General features: G+C 44.4%; 3 protein-coding genes across 3 annotated transcripts in view; 1 reads left to right on the forward strand and 2 right to left on the reverse strand.

Annotated features, from left to right (window-relative positions):
- Positions 1-16344, reverse strand: part of LOC307225063 (uncharacterized protein) — a 90330-nt gene extending 73986 nt beyond the window's left edge. The window contains exon 1 of the mRNA XM_079992758.1: positions 16144-16344. The gene's annotated coding sequence lies outside the window, so the exon portion shown is untranslated. The remainder of the gene's footprint in view (positions 1-16143) is intronic.
- LOC307225037 (uncharacterized protein) overlaps positions 1-16385 on the reverse strand; it is a 155562-nt gene that overhangs the window by 93369 nt on the left and 45808 nt on the right. The window contains exons 4-6 of the mRNA XM_079992697.1: positions 14830-15002; positions 13207-13345; positions 1303-8867 (exon numbers count right to left, since the gene is read on the reverse strand). Of these exons, the coding sequence (XP_079848823.1) occupies positions 7099-8688 (1590 nt within the window). The 5' untranslated portion in view covers positions 8689-8867; positions 13207-13345; positions 14830-15002 and the 3' untranslated portion in view covers positions 1303-7098. The remainder of the gene's footprint in view (positions 1-1302; positions 8868-13206; positions 13346-14829; positions 15003-16385) is intronic.
- Positions 1-16385, forward strand: part of LOC307225009 (uncharacterized protein) — a 202114-nt gene that overhangs the window by 33483 nt on the left and 152246 nt on the right. The gene's annotated exons all lie outside the window — the stretch shown is intronic.

The following is a 16385-nucleotide window of genomic DNA, read 5'->3' on the forward strand; positions in this document are numbered from 1 at the left end:
AGTCGGTCGACACCAAAACCAAGGAAATCGGAGCTGCGGTTGATTTTATACGAATTTTAGAAGTTTTTAGTCCGCTTCAGTCCATTCTTATATTGATAATTGAAGTTGGAAACAAAATAGATACATTGTTGCAAGATTTGACACTTTTATGGGTTCACGAGTTTCGGTTCCATTGTTCTCCCAGCAGGGAGCCATCAGCAGCTTGTCAAGAGGTTAAATGAGGCGTGCAGGGGCTCGCTGAGCTAGCTCTGCAAGGCGAATGCATGGTTCTGATAGGGTAGAACACAGCCATTGAAACGAATGGGGGATACAGTTTGATACGGTCTACCCACGATAAAGATGGAGCGAGAGAGAGGCTTAAGAGAAAGAGGCTTAAGAGTTTGGGATTATTTTGCCCGTGTGGAAAAGGGGAAAGGCACTTTAATTTTGGGGCTTGGGTAGGGTGTGGTGCTTGTGCAACGGTGTGGGGGCTGAGGGGTGAGTGTAGGGCTGGGTGCCCTGTGAGGTCATCGCCTCAGACCCTCTGGTGACTGACGGAAGGGTGAAGGAAGGCACCCCCCTTCCGTATCAGTGAGTGTCTGTGTTGTTTGTACAAACTGAATGATTGGGTGGGGGGGGGTTCCTGCAACACATGAATCCCAATCCCAAAGAAGGGCAGTGCCAAAGAATGCTCCACCTGTGGGAATGTTCAGGGATGCAGGAGAGTATATATTATCTGATTATATCTTATCCAACTTGTGTTAACAAGTTTCCAATATCAGCAGAGTAAAACATTCCCCTTTATTTTAAGTTTGCAACGGCAGCGTTTGCTCAGGCTCGCTTAAAAGGTAAAGGTAAAGGTACCCCTGCCCGTACGGGCCAGTCTTGACAGACTCTGGGGTTGTGCGCCCATCTCACTTAAGAGGCCAGGGGCCAGCGCTGTCCGGAGACACTTCCGGGTCACGTGGCCAGCGTGACATCGCTGCTCTGGCGAGCCAGAGCCGCACACGGAAACGCCGTTTACCTTCCCGCTGGTAAGCGGTCCCTATTTATCTACTTGCACCCGGAGGTGCTTTCGAACTGCTAGGTTGGCAGGCGCTGGGACCGAGCAGCGGGAGTGCACCCCGCCGCAGGGATTCGAACCGCCGACCTTTCGATCGGCAAGCCCTAGGCGCTGAGGCTTTAACCCACAGCGCCACCTGCGTCCCACAACAGGCTCGCTTAAGCCTCTATAATAACTATTCTGGTAATTTCCCCTTATTCCCTCATAAAAGAGAAGAGACGACACAGTCTTTTACAAAAGTATAAAAAGAGTTTACTCACATTCTGTTCACAATCAGATCCCAGAAGGCAGACTTTGGCTTAATGAAGTAATATACATTTGGAGTCTATCTTATAATAAGACAGTCCCTGTCTCCTCTCTTGGCTGGGAGCCAAGAGGGCATCTTTAGCTTAGTAGATGTTGCTTCTTCAAAGTAAGAGAGGCAAGAGAGAGATGGCTGCCCCTGCCCCGTACTTTTGTCATTACCTGCACAGGTGAGGCCACACCCACCTCTAGTCACATGCAGAGGAAGTCTGTCCCAGCCCAGAGGGAAACAGGAAGTTTACCTGCTGGCTGGACAAACATCCCTCCCCATGTGCAAACATGTGCACTCTAGGAATGTTGTAATTGACTACTCTTGTGTTTCACATCCCACACCACCTACCACACAATTGCGCTCATTTCACACGCTAGCAAGGTTATGCTTAAAATGCTACAAGGCAGGCTTAAGGAGTATGTGGACCGAGAACTTCCAGAAGTGCAAGCTGGATTTCGAAGGGACAAAGGAAGCAGAGACCAAATTGGAAACATGCGCTGGATTATGGGGAAAGCTAGAAAACATTTACTTCTGCTTCATTGCCTATACAAAATCCTTTGACTGTGTCTACCACAGCAACCTATGGTGAGTTCTTAAAGAAATGGGAGTGCCTGATCACCTCATCTGTCTCCTGAGAAATCTCCATGTTGGACAAGAAGCTACAGTTTGAACTGGATATGGAACAACAAAATTGGGAAAGGAGGACGGTATATTGTCTCCCTGCTTATTTAAAGTAAATGCAGAATTCATCATGTGAAAGGCTGGACTGGATGAATCATGTAATAAAAAAATTAAGGTCTTATATATATAATAAATGCTCATAAATGTACCAAGCAAGCACATACATAGATATGTGGACCACATGTCTGGAGCAGCTCAGGAAGACCGTCCTGAAACCATTTTGACTCCCAAGCTGATCAAACGTTTTCTCTGCAAGGAGGGAGCGGGTGAGGGAACCTTCCCATTGTCTCAGGAATTGGGAAATCACCATCTCAAAGGAATGGCCAGACTACCAGGAAAGGGAATCAGATAAGGCATTATCAGATAACCTGGCAGACAGGAAAAATGACAACATTCAAATTTCTGTTGCAGACCACCTTTTCTGTGATGTAGGTATGATGTTTGTAATAGGTGGTCTGGGGTTACACCCCTTCTGTGATGTATGTATGATGTATGGAGGGGTGGTCTGGAGCTCCAGGGCAGAGAATTTAAAATGTCTATATAAGGGCGGGCACACCTTTGTTCTGGGTCCTCCTCCTTTCCTGCGTGTGAGGGGAGCACCCGGTTGCAACAGATCAATAAAGATCAGGCTTACTAGCTGCTTTGCTTCTCAGTAGTCACTGGTTAGTGTCTGTTTTCTCTTACCGATGGAGAACCTACAAGGGACTCTAGAAAGGGCTCCTGTGTCCCCCATAAAGGAAGAAGGGCAGCTTTTGTTTACAACAGATGGCACCCCAGATGGGACCTTCGGTTGGCCGGATTCTGGGGGCAAGGAAGGACTGGTGATCCAGTGCGCACCAAACCAGAGGAGCCACCAGTCCTCTAGTGACCCCAGGGTCTGGAAAGAACTGGAGTTCCAGCGGGGCTAACCAGAGAAAGCGACGCTTGATCAGGCCGGCCACAAATTGATTTATTTTTAACATAATCTTTATTAATTTAAACTACACACATATACAAAGAATTTACAATCTCATACTGCAAAAAAGACAATTAAGAAAAAACAACTAAGAAAAAAGGAAAGAAGAAAATACAGAAAAAGGAAAGAAGAAAAAACAGATTTATGTGCATAAAAAAAACTTAATCTTCCTAATTAAATAAAAAAGACTTCTGACAAAATGAGTCTTCCAATCATTCTCATTGTACTGTTTATACTGTCGTTGTTTTTTCTGCACAGTTTTATATTCTTTAATATTGTTCCCGTCTACTCCACAAACAGCATTTGTTGTGTTTACAAGTATCACTCAAGTTCTGCTAATATGGTGTGGTTGGTACAATATGATCTTCTATAATCCTCTTTTTTTTAAAAAAAAATGATATTTATTGAGAATTTAGAATTACAAAGAGAAAAAGGGAAAGGGAAAAAAAGATAGACAAAAAAATTTAAACTATACAAGTCAATAAAAAGAGAAGAAAAAAAAAGAAAGAAAAAACAAAACACACAATACATCAAAACCAAAAACATAAGCAAACAAAAAATTTAAAAACAAATCCAATATTCCCAAATCTTTATCTTTCGTTAACTTGTTTCATCGACCTCCTCACACCTCCCTTTTTTTTATTCTAGTTATTAATTAACTCAGCAAATCCTTTCCATCTTTCGCTATATTCTGTCATTAAATTACCTTAATTTATTTTAACCTTATCTTACCAAAAAAAGCCCTAAAGCTTAAAACTTATTTGTACATAATTCCTTATAGCATTTCTTCTAAAGCCAAATAGTTTCATTCCAACATTTTTTCTAATACTCATTATGATCTTCTATAATCCTCAAATATTCTCCCTTCTCCAAGTATTTTCTGGTTCAATACTCCTCTAACTCTTCCCATCAGTTTTGCTAGTTGTAAATATTCTGACAGGAGTATATGGCTTCTCTTGGTGATGTCCACAAGGGTATTTTTGGCTCAAGTAGTCCTTTATATTTATTCCAGATTTTATATCACGATTTTCTTATCACATGGCTCAAAAATCCCCTGTGGACCTTCACTTTTTCGTACATTAAAGAAGCGTGCCATCCAGACCGATTCTCGTGGCCTTCCAAGTCTAATAGGTCCGTATCTTTTAGTGTAATCCTGTCTTTTATCCAAACCAGTCCTGCCGCCACATGGTAAAATTCCAAATCTGGCAATGCAAAACCTCCTCTCTCCTTTTTATCTGTTAATAACTGGTGTTTAATTCTCGGTTTCTTTCCACTCCATATAAATCTAGACATTTCCCTTTTCCACTCCTTAAAACAATTCATTTCTCCTAAAATTGGTATTGTTTGGAATAAGAAAATCATTTTGGGGAGGATATTCATTTTCACAACCGCGACTCTTCCCCAGAGTGAGAGATGGAGTTTGGTCCAGGTTTCCATATATTTTTTTAAAAATTTCTTTCCATACTTTACTAGTATCATCCTCATAGAAATTTAAACTTTTATTTGAAATCCAGATCCCTAGGTATTTAACCTTATTTTTAATTTCCAGGCCTGTTTTTTCTTGAAGTTCTTTTTTTTCTTCCATTGTGACGCTTTTTGTCAGTAATTTAGTTTTTTGGTAGTTTATTTTCAGCCCCAGGCCGGTCATGAATTAATCTAGCAAAAGACCCCGGGGTGGCCAGGAGCAGCGCATGCGGACGTGAGTCTAGGAATGGAGAAGATTGTGGGCGGGATTCTCTGAAACACCCAGCAACCCAGATTCTCATCCTTGGCTGTCTCTTTTGCTTACGGTCTTCACTCCCAGCCTTCCTGGCAAGAGGTAGCGAGGAGGGGGAGGGGAGAACGGGAGACTTGGGGTTCTGCAATTAGAGAGGCAATTAACTGCAAGGGGAGAACGCCAATCAAAGCTCTCATTCCCTGTCGGGGAACCTGATATCTGAAACTTTTCCTTTTTCCCAAAGAAGACGCCCCAAGGCTGGTCCAAGTGGCCAGTTTGGATCGCAAGGGACTTGGGCTCGGTTTCCAATTTCTCTTTTTCTCGTAAATGCAGCTGCACCGGCAGCACCAAGATCCGGAAGGAAGTGACTGGTGCGCGTCAGAGCGCAAGGGCGTTTCCAGTTCCTTTCCGTTCTCTCTGGAGCAGCCGGATTTGGCACTGGGCTGCCAGGCGTCCAGTGGAAAGGGACTCTTTTCTCTAGAGTGTAAGAGGCAGAAAAGGTTGCTGGGACACCATGGTAAATAAAGGGAGGGAGAAGGACTTTGGAGAGACCTTCGTAGAGGAGACGAATGACTGTCATGTCAGGAAAGACCTGGGAAAAGGCTGGCGGGTTTTTGCTTTGGTTGAAAAATGGGATCCCCACATTCTAAGAGTTCTAACTGCCAGACTCAAAGGCATGTGCTGGTCGCAGCAGGAGGGGGGTCTCCCTGGATGCTTCAGCAGCCGGCCTCCTCTGGGTCTCCTGGCCCCCTCCTCTCCTTCCTCTGAGGCTGAACTGCTCTCTGCCCCAGACTCTTCCTGCTCACCAAACCCTGTTTCCTCCTCAGCTTGCAATATCTCCACTTCTGGTCTGCTCCCTTTTCCTGCTCATCGCCATCCCACCACCAGGAAGGCAGCCCTCCTTCTGAAGCACCAAGAGAGTAAACGGACAGTTCTCTGAATGGAGAGGAGCAGAAAGTGGAGTCCCCTCAAGATCAGTATTGGGACCTGCGGCTTTTCAACTTGTTCATAAATGATCTAGACTTAGGAGGGAGCAGGGAGGGGGCAAAGTTTGCTGACGGCAGCAGATTTTCCAGGGTTGTTCAAACAGAGAGAGATTCCAAGGAGCTCCAAAAGGACTTCTTCAAAAGGAGTGAATGAACAGATACAGCTCATTGTCAATGAGATTAAAGTGGTGCATGTTGGGACAAAAAAACACCTCTTAATATGTACAGGCTCATGGGGTCTGAACTGGATTTCCCTGTGTGCTCTGGGAGACCAGGGGAGAGGGGAGCTGGTCACAGCAGGAGGGGGAGTCTCCCTGGATGCTATCTTCCCCAAACTCCAGAAAAAGCAGGCGCTCTGGGGTTGCCCCATGGGGTTCAAGAGTGAAGATGCCCCCACCAGGAGATTTCCCTGGTACCTGCAGCCCCTCATTCCCCCTCTTGAAATTAGGCTTGGGGGGAAATCTCCCATTCAATTCCAGTATTTCAAGTTTTCTTCATGACCCGCAGGGGGCAGGAGGCAGTTCTGGTGAAGAAGCAGTGCTTGGAGATCATGCGGTGGGAGAATGACAGAGTTTGGAGCAAAAACCAAAGGTACTTTCATCTAAAATTATACTCACCATTGTGAGATGCTGCCTTCATTATTTCATTATTATACTGTTTTACATATAAACATCAGAACTTCACATATACCTCTTGTTTTTAGGAATGATTTCCTGCTGAGTTCATTGCTCAGAGTGGACTCTGAGAGGAAGACGTCCCACACTCCATACATCTAAATGGGTTCTCCCATGTGAGAGTCCCTAGATGTTCCTTAAATAAAGGTAAAGGGACCCCTGACCATTAGGTCCAGTCTTGACCGACTCTGGGATTGCAGTGCTCATCTCGCTTTATTGGCCGAGGGAGCTGGCGTACAGCTTCCGGGTCATGTGGCTAGCATGACTAAGCCACTTCTGGCGAACCAGAGCAGCGCACAGAAACACCGTTTACCTTCGCACCAGAGCAGTACCTATTTATCTATTTGCACTTCACATGCTTTTCAACTGCTATGTAGGCAGGAGGTGGGACCAAGCTCACCCTGTCGCGGGGATTCGAACCGCCGACCTTCTGATCGGCAAGTCCTGGGCTCTGTGGTTTAACCCACAGTGCCACCCGCGTCCCTGTTCCTTAAATACTCCATTATAAATAAAGCACTTTTTGCAGTCTTTTCATTTAAACTGCTTCTCCTCTTTGAGGTTGTTGATGGTTTGAAGGGTTTCAACTCTTAAAGTTCTTCCTGTCCATAAGTCTGTTGATTTTGAACTTCCACTAAGAGTGAACCTCTATCTACTTTCCTGATATTTATATGGTTTGTCTTTTGTGTGAGCTTGTTGACATAAATCAAGGGTTCCACTCTGACTGAAGCTCCTTCCGCAGTCCATGCATTTACATGGTTTCTCTCCTGTGTGTCTGCTGATGTTTTCTAAGAATTCCATTCTGACTGAAGCTCTTTCCACACTCCATACATTTAAATGGTTTCTCCCCTGTGTGAGTCCGTTGATGTCGTCTAAGCTTTCCATTATCACTAAAGCTCTTTCCACACTCCATGCATTTAAATGGTTTCTCCCCTGTGTGAGTCCGTTGATGATTTCTAAGGCTTCCACTATGACTAAAGCTCTTTCCACACTCGATACATTTATATGGTTTCTCCCCTGTGTGAGTCCGTTGATGTGTTCTAAAATTTGCTCTGTTCCTAAAGCTCATTCCACACACGATACACTTATATGGTTTCTCCCCTGTGTGAGTCCGTTGATGATTTCTAAGGTTTCCATTATCACTAAAGCTCTTTCCACACTCCATGCATTTAAATGGTTTCTCCCCTGTGTGAGTCCGTTGATGTTGTCTACGGCTTCCACTAGTACTAAAGCTGTTTCCACACTCGATACATTTATATGGTTTCTCCCCTGTGTGAGTCCGTTGATGTGTTCTAAGATGTGCTCTGTTCCTAAAGCTCTTTCCACACACGATACACTTATATGGTTTCTCCCCTGTGTGAGTCCGTTGATGATTTCTAAGTTTTCCACTCTCATTGAAGCTCTTTCCACACTCCATGCATTTAAATGGTTTCTCCCCTGTGTGAGTCCGTTGATGTTGTCTACGGCTTCCACTAGTACTAAAGCTGTTTCCACACTCGATACATTTAAATGGTTTCTCCCCTGTGTGAGTCCGTTGATGTGTTCTAAGATATCCTCTGTTACTAAAGCTCTTTCCACACTCAATACATTTATATGGTTTCTCCCCTGTGTGAGTCCGTTGATGTAGTCTAAGGCTTCCATTGTTACTAAAGCTCTTTCCACACTCAATACATTTATATGGTTTCTCCCCTGTGTGAGTCCGTTGATGTAGTCTAAGGCTTCCATTTTCACTAAAGCTCTTTCCACACTCAATACATTTAAATGGTTTCTCCCCGGTGTGAGTCCGTTGATGTTTCCTAAGGCTTCCATTTTCACTAAAGCTCTTTCCACACTCAATACATTTAAATGGTTTCTCCCCGGTGTGAGTCCGTTGATGTGTCCTAAGGCTTCCATTTACACTAAAGCTCTTTCCACACTCAATACATTTAAATGGTTTCTCCCCGGTGTGAGTCCGTTCATGTGTTCTAAGTTTTCCATTTTCACTAAAGCTCTTTCCACACTCGATACATTTAAATGGTTTCTCCCCGGTGTGAGTCCGTTCATGTGTTCTAAGATTTCCATTAGTACTAAAGCTCCTTCCACACTCTATACATTTAAAAGATTTCACCCCTGTGTGAGTCTGCTGATGTCTTCTTAGGTTTCCACTATCATGAAAACTTTTTTCACACTCCAGGCATTCATCTAGTTTCCCCCCTGTGTGAGTCCGTTTGTGCAATTTAAGGTTTCCACTCTGACTGAAGTTCTTCCCACACTCCCTGCACTTAAAACGTTTTCTCTCTGTGTGAGTCCGCAGGTGTGTTCTAAGTTTTGCATTGAAAGAGAAGCTCTTTCCGCACTCCATACCTTTAATTGGGTTCTTTCCTCTTTTGTGTTCCTTGATGTGAACTGTGTGCTCATTCAGTGAAGCATATTCCACATTTCACACATTTTAATGGCTATTCCTAATGAAACAAAAGGTGCCCTGTCCCCTGCAATTCTGTCTTCTCCACCACCTTTTTCAGAGTGGGCAGAAAGGAAATCCTGTTTGGGTTTTAGGAAAGAGAACACAGAAAAAAAAGGACACATCAACCTCCATTAGCACCTTCTCCTATTTCAACATCTCCTACATTCTCCCATGTCCTACCCATGTTCCCAATTTTTAGGAAATGAAAATGGTATGATGTCAAATGGTAGCAATGCATCAGCAAACTTTAATAATCCTCAATCATCTTTAATAACACAGAATGATCTTAGAATACCGTTGTCCTCTGAGACTGCCTTTCTTTCTTTTTTCTTCTTCTCTTTTTTTTAAAACTTTTATTTTGCTTTAAACAGGTACATGTAAACAGGTACTTAGAAATATAGACAACCAAAATTACAAAGGAAAATTCCTTAATAGTAATGGAAAAAAATGAAAAAAGTCTACAAAAAATATTGAGGTACATGACACAGAACATAAGCAACTATGGGAAAGATAAAAGAAAAAAGAAAAAGAAAAAGAAAAAAAGAAAAAGAAAAATGAGCCTAAGCAGGAAAGCTCATCTATTGTACACTTCCGTCAAGCTCACAACATATCATTATTCTTATCAATTCTCTCTATCTGCATCCCAAAGGAATCCCTCATCTTGGTATCAGGGAGCATTTCTCTCTGCGGTATCATTCTAAACATAGCCAGATCTTTCTTGCTGAGCCCTTGTCCCCTAAATAATTATTTAAACATTCCCATTCTTCTTTCACCAATTTTTAAGGTTTATCTCTTATTGCATCTGTCAGCTTGGCAAGCTCCAAGTACTCGCACAATTTGACTACCCATTCCTCTTTAGTGGGTGTATTTTTATCTTTCCACTGTTTTGCCACTATAACCCTTGCTGCTGACGTTGCATACATAAATAGCCTAGTTTTGTTTTTGGGAATATTATCTGAAACCATTCCTAGTAAAAATTATATGGAGAAACGACCAATGAGTGATGCAAGCAAAAATCAAGTTAGCGGAATTTTTCGAGATAAATGGGAAACAAAATGCAGACATAAATGTAGTTTAGTAAAGCGTACATGAGGGGTCTTGGAATACAACAAATGGCTAGACTGAAGAAGATAAAAGACAATAATATCCAAGAGCTAACTAACCAGATAAGAATTAATGAAAAAGAGTTGATCAAAAATCCAAAAAGTCATGAAATATTACAAAAAATAAAGATATTGCAATCCCATATCTCTAGTATATTAAATAAGGAAGTAGAAAATAAAAATAAATGGGGAAAACAAAGGTATTTTGAGTCCACCAATAAGCCCGGTAAGTTGTTAGCATGGATGATAAAGGAAAAGCAAACAAAAAAAGTTATAAATAAAATTTTGGACAAAGGAGAGGAAACAACAGACCCAGTAAAAATAAAAATAAAATTCTTAAACTTTTATAAAGAATTATATAAACAAGAACATTTAGAGGTTAATAAAATGGAAGAGTATTTACAACAAAATAAATTACCAAGAATTGAAAAAGAAGAAGTTGAGGCCCTAAATTCCAATATAGAAATAGATGAAATGGCACAAGTAATAAAAAAATATGAAGAGTGGCAAATTGCCAGGTCTTGATGGAATCACATTAATGTACTATAAGAACCTGGAAGAAGTAACCCTCCCTATATTACAAAGAATAATGAATAATATACTGGGAGGGAAAGATATACCACAATCATGGAAAGAAGCACTGATCACTCTAATCCCAAAACAGGGAGTGGAGTTGACAGACATGAAAAATTATAGACCAATCTCCCTGTTGAATACAGACTATAAAATCTATGCTGGGGTGATGGCTAATAGATTAAAAAAGACTCTAAACAAAATAATCAGCAGAGACCAGGTGGGCTTCTTACCAGATAGACATATAAAAGACAATACAAGAATAATAATTGACCCGTTGGAATATGTGGAAATGAAACCAAGTAAAAAGATGGCCATGTTATTGGTTGATGCAGAAAAAGCTTTTGATAGAGTATCATGGAATTTCCTATTGGAAACTTTCAAAGGTCTGGAGAAAATAATTAATGGAATTAGGGCGATATATGATAACGAAAAAGCAAAACTGCTAATAAATAACGAGATCACCGAAGAGTTCAGCATCGAAAGGGGGCCAAGACAGGGGTGCCCTCTCTCCCCACTTCTTTTTATTGCCACCTCAGAACCACTTTTAATAGCAATAAGAAAGGATAAAAATATAAGAGGAATTAACCTAGGAACTCGATACTACAAAATTAAAGCCTTTGCCGATGATGTAATCGTAACCACTGAAAATCCAGTGGAAAGTATCCAAAAAACGCTTGCACAACTGGAAGAATTTGGGAAAGTCTCTGGGTTCAAACTGAATAAAGGAAAATCCAAATTATTAACGGAAAATTTATGTAAGTTGGAACAAGAGGAACTGGAAAATACAACAGGTTTAAAGGTAGCCAATAAGGTAAATTATTTGAGGGTTTGGATCACCAATAAGAATATAAACTTATATAAGGACAATTATGAGAAGAAGTGGAAGGAAATAAAAAAAGAATTAGAGACTTGTTGAAAATTGAAATTATTCCTGTGGGGGAGAATATCCACAGTTAAAATGATGGTATTGCCAAAGATGATTTTTATGTTCCAAACAATACCTATAATTAGAGGCGTAAAGTGTTTTAAGGATTGGCAGAAACACCTTGCCAAGTTTATTTGGCAAGGGGAAAAACCACGCATAAAATTTAAGCTACTAACAGAGTTGAAGGAAAAAGGAGGCTTCGCGGTCCCTGACCTTAAACTGTACTTTGAGGCAGTGTGTTGGACATGGATTAAGGACTGGATATTAATTAAAAACACGGAAGTCCTAGATCTGGAGGGATGGGATATTGTGTACGGGTGGCATGGCTACATACGCTATGACAAGGTTAAATCCCGCAAAGGATTTTTAAATCACATTGTGAGAAGGGCATTATATGAAGTATGGGAGAGGAGTAAAAAATCAGTAGTAACCAAAACACCATGGTGGCTGTCACCAATGGAATCTATGTCAGTTCACAGGATGAATATGAACAGCGATTGGCTAACATATAAGGATTTAGTAGAGGAAACAAGTAGTGATCCGAAAATAAAGGGCCTAAGCGAATTGAAACAGAAGGGAATAACCTGGCTGGAGTATTATCAATTAAAAGCCACCCTTGAAAAGGATAAAAGAACCAAAAGATTTGACAAAAAAATATCCTAACTGGAGAAGGATATTTTATATAATAATCAAAAGACACTTTCTAAAATGTACAAACTACTTTTGAATTGGCAAAGAAAGGAGGAAGATATCAAATAAATTACAGTAAAATGGGAGAGGGACCTGGGACATACGATCAAACCCAATATTTGGAACGAATTATGGACTAAAAATATAAAATTCACGGTTTGTTTCCTTATAAGGGAAAATCTTATGAAAATGTACTATAGGTGGTACCTGACCCCTGTAAAACTTGCAAAAATAAATAAATCAAATAATAACAAGTGCTGGCGATGTAAGGAACAGATAGGAACATACTACCATATGTGGTGGTCCTGTCTAGAGATACAAAGATTTTGGAACATGATTTATGAAGAGATAAAGAGATTGATAAAAACTACATTTAGCAAGAATTTTTACTCTAAGACTGCCTTTCAAATCAAGTGGTTGCCCCCGTTTCCACCTCTAGATCTTCATGAATCACCTGCACAGTCCCACTGACCTCAGGAGGTCCATGTGGACCATTATGTGAGACCCAGGTCTACATCCTTTCCAGGGACTGTGGTCTGGGTCAGTCAGAGAACTAGTGGCAAGGCTTGGTGCTTGGGGTCAGCTGAATGGGTGCTCAGGGAAGCTCCTGTTCTTGGAGATGGACCTCTGTCTACATGCCTCACATTGCAGGGAGAGAGCAGGAGAAGCAGAAGGAAAGCAGATGGCACATGGGAATCCCAGACGGAAACACCCACCCCAATGGTGCTTTAAAAATAATGATGTCGTGCTGCCTGAACTCGAGCCCGTCTTCTGACTATCCTAAAGTGACACTGAAAAGCAGGACATAACTGTACTTAATCATAGATAGCCGTGTTGGTCTGACACAGTTGAAGTAAAAAAGAATAGTCCAGTAGCACCTTAGGGACCAACTAAGTTTGTTCTAGGTATAAGCTTTTGTGTGCATGCACACTTCTTCATATAGTGAAGGGTAGTAGGAGATGATTTTTTATTTCAACTGCGTCAGACCAACACGGCTACCTACCTGAATCGAGATGTCATGGGGTGTTGGGGAGCTGTAGTTCTCCTTTGGTGGGGGACATGTCCTGCACCTCCTGGGGTCATTTTTCCACCCTTGGTCCCCACCCTGCACTCAGCTCTCACCTGTGGCTTCCAGAAGCTGTCAGCATGCAACAGGGGTTCAAGCAACGGCTTCAACCGGCCGGCTAAACCAGGTGAGGAAAGCTGATGGGTCTCAAATCCTTGGGGGGCTGGGGAATTCTGCTGCACCTGAAGTCAAGCCCTGGTGGATGGAGAGGAGGAGAACAACCGTGAATCCCACAGTCCAGAAGGCAGATTCTGCCCGTGCAGAAGAGGAACGTGAAGGGCAGGTGGGGCACGTCCACCTGGAGGCTTGTTATCTAGTCCCAGGGTTACTCTGACCTTGAATTATATATGAATTACAGTATTGAAATGCGCCTGCTCCCACTTCATATTCTGCTATTACTCTACTCTGCTTGGCTGTTGCTTACTTGAGTGCTGTTTTGGTATGCTAAGTCAGGGTTTTACTGTAAATTAATTTTTTGCTATTTTTTGGGTCCTGTCATGCTTATCTGTCTTCAGTAATAAATTTCTCAGCTGATTTTTTTTTCTGCCTCTGAGTGTTTTTTCCTACTCTGTTAACTATACATCAATCATTATGGAGGAGCAAGATCTGCAACCTAAAGCCCTCCTCAGCCTCGGCCCTGTGGACCTGAAGGAGCATCTTCACCCCCATTGTTCAGTCCGGACAGGGAGGTCCGCCTCCGAGGGTCTTCTGCTGGTTCCCTTGCTGTTAGAAGTGAAGTTCCAGGGAACCAGGAAGAGGGTCTCCTGCCCCATGGAATGCCCTCCCTTCAGAGGGCAAGGAAACAGGCAACCACCTGACATTTAGAAGACAGCTGTATCAGGAGGTTTTAAATTTTTGGATGTTTTACTGTCTTGTATATGTACTGTAGGGACGCGGGTGGCGCTGTGGGTTAAACCACAGAGCCTACGACCTGCCGATCAGAAGGTTGCGGTTTGAATCCCCGTGACGGGGTGAGCTCCCGTTGCTCAGTCCCTGCTCCTGCCAACCTAGTAGTTCGAAAGCACGTCAAAGTGCAAGTAGATAAATAGGTACTGCTCTGGCGAGAAGGTAAACGGCATTTCCATGCGCTGTTCTGGTTCTCCAGAAGTGGCTCAGTCATGCTACCCACACGACCTGGAAGCTGTACGCTGGCTCCCTCGGCCAATAAAGCAAGATGAGCGCCGCAACCCCAGAGTCGGCCATGACTGGACCTAATGGTCAGGGGTCCCTTTACCTTTACCTATGTATACTGTAAGCTGCCCAGAGTGGCTGGGGGAAGATACTAATACTATAACGTCTAGAGTGGTACCTCGGGTTACAGGCGCTTCAGGTTACAGACTCAGAAATAGTACCTTTTGTTAAGAACTTTGCTTCAGGATGAGGACAGAAATCGCACAGCGGCAGCAGGAGGCCCCATTAGCTAAAGTGGTGCTTCAGGTTAAGAACAGTTTCAGATTAAGAACGGAGCTGCAGAACGAATTCAGTTCTTAACCCGAGGTACCACTGTACTATTATTATCATTTTGTGATTTTTTGTAGTTATTTTGGAATTCGTACTGCAATATTAGCTTACGAAATGTTATCGGTGGGGAAAATCACAGGGTTGCCATAAACTATAATCCCACCCACAAACTCTCATTCACATACAGTCTGTAAATTTGGGAAGGTCACACACCTCACCTGTGCTAATACTGGCAGTCTTTGGCCTCCACAGGCACACCCGGTGTGTAGAGCCTCCAGCCCCAGGCACTGTCTATCATGAAAATGGCTCCTTTGACTGGGAAGATTCAGGTAGTCGCTTTCACTGGATGCTGATGGGTTGTATCTCAGCTTGTCAGTCACTCTGACATTGCCTACAAAGAATAAGAGGAACAGAAATGCTTTTGAGGTGCAACTTCTGTATCAGCCCTGAGAGCCATTCCATGGACTCTGCACCCCTGTTTCTGATGAGAGGTGTACATTATCCTCATCCTCAATGGAAAAGACGATAAAGATGGAATCCTGAGAGAGAGGAAAAGGTTTCTGGCTGCTTCCTGGGTGGGATTGCGGAAACCAAGAGCCGCTTCTGAGAAGGCCTCCCCCCTCCCCTCTTCCTCTGGGGATTTCCTCTCCTCTCCAGGGGACCAATGGGTGGACTGGGCAGAAGCGCTGTGTCTGGACAGGGCAGGGGCTTATGGGGTGGGAAGGGGATGGAGATTGCAGGAAGAAAGGGGTGGGGGGACAGGACCCCCCACTTTCCAGGGATCCCTCTCTGGTCGCCCCCCCCCCGGTTGATTGCTGGGCGGGAGAGAGAAGGCAAGGCGGCCCCTCCGGAGATTCCCCGAGGAAGGCACGATGGAGACGCCCCCCCCCCAGGAGTGGTCTTCCTATCTCCCACCCCGCCAATGCTGCCCTTCCTCCCCTCCCCCCACGTCCTGCGCCCCCATCTCTCCAGCCGGAGGGGCCCCCCAAGACGAGCCGGGGAGGGACAGGGGGGTCTCTATCCCTCGTGCCCGTTAACCCTTTCGTGGCCCACCTCTCTCTACGCGGAGCCCCTAGCGCTCCGGTTATTCCCAGCGGGCGCCACGATGGAGACTTCTCCCCAAAGACTGGTCTTCCTATTCCCCCCCCCCCGCTGCCCTTCCCTGACCCAGGGATGCTCCCCTCCCTCCCCCCATTCCTCGACCCCCTCCCTCTCTCCCGGAGTCTCCCCTGCACCCAAAGGCCCCCTTGGCTCGGGTCCCCCCTCGCCCTGCGCGCCACACCTCTCCATTCGCAGCCCCCCCCGACAGGAGCAAGGGAGGGACAGGGGGGTCTCTATCCAGGCGCCTCCCGCTCCCCTTAACCCTTTCTGGCCCCCCAGGGAGTCCTCGTGGGTGGGCGCCCCATCTCCGCCCCTTCGCAGCACGCGTGCCGGGATCCAGGCCCCACGGATGGCGCTTGGGGGAGCTGACGGGGTCTCTGGGTCCTCTTCTCCCCTCTCCTTCTCCTCCCCCCCCCCCGGGACCCCTTTACCTCTTTGTCCTCGCTCCCGATTCTCCTCTCCTTTTCTGCAACATCCACGAGGGGGGGGGGTCCCCTGCCTCCTCCCTCCGCTTTCCGAAAGCGCACTCCCCCCCCCCCCCGAGCTGTGGGGCAGAGCGGCAATCCGGAGTGGAAGCTCCACTTGCGGGAGAAGCAGGCAGGGTGGGAGGGGGGCACCCCTCCTCATTTCCGGAGCGAAGCCGGATTGGAGGAGGAGGAGCAATGTATGGGGG

Source organism: Podarcis cretensis (assembly GCF_951804945.1).
Source record: "Podarcis cretensis genome assembly, chromosome: 10".
In the NCBI taxonomy this organism is placed as follows: domain Eukaryota; kingdom Metazoa; phylum Chordata; class Lepidosauria; order Squamata; family Lacertidae; genus Podarcis; species Podarcis cretensis.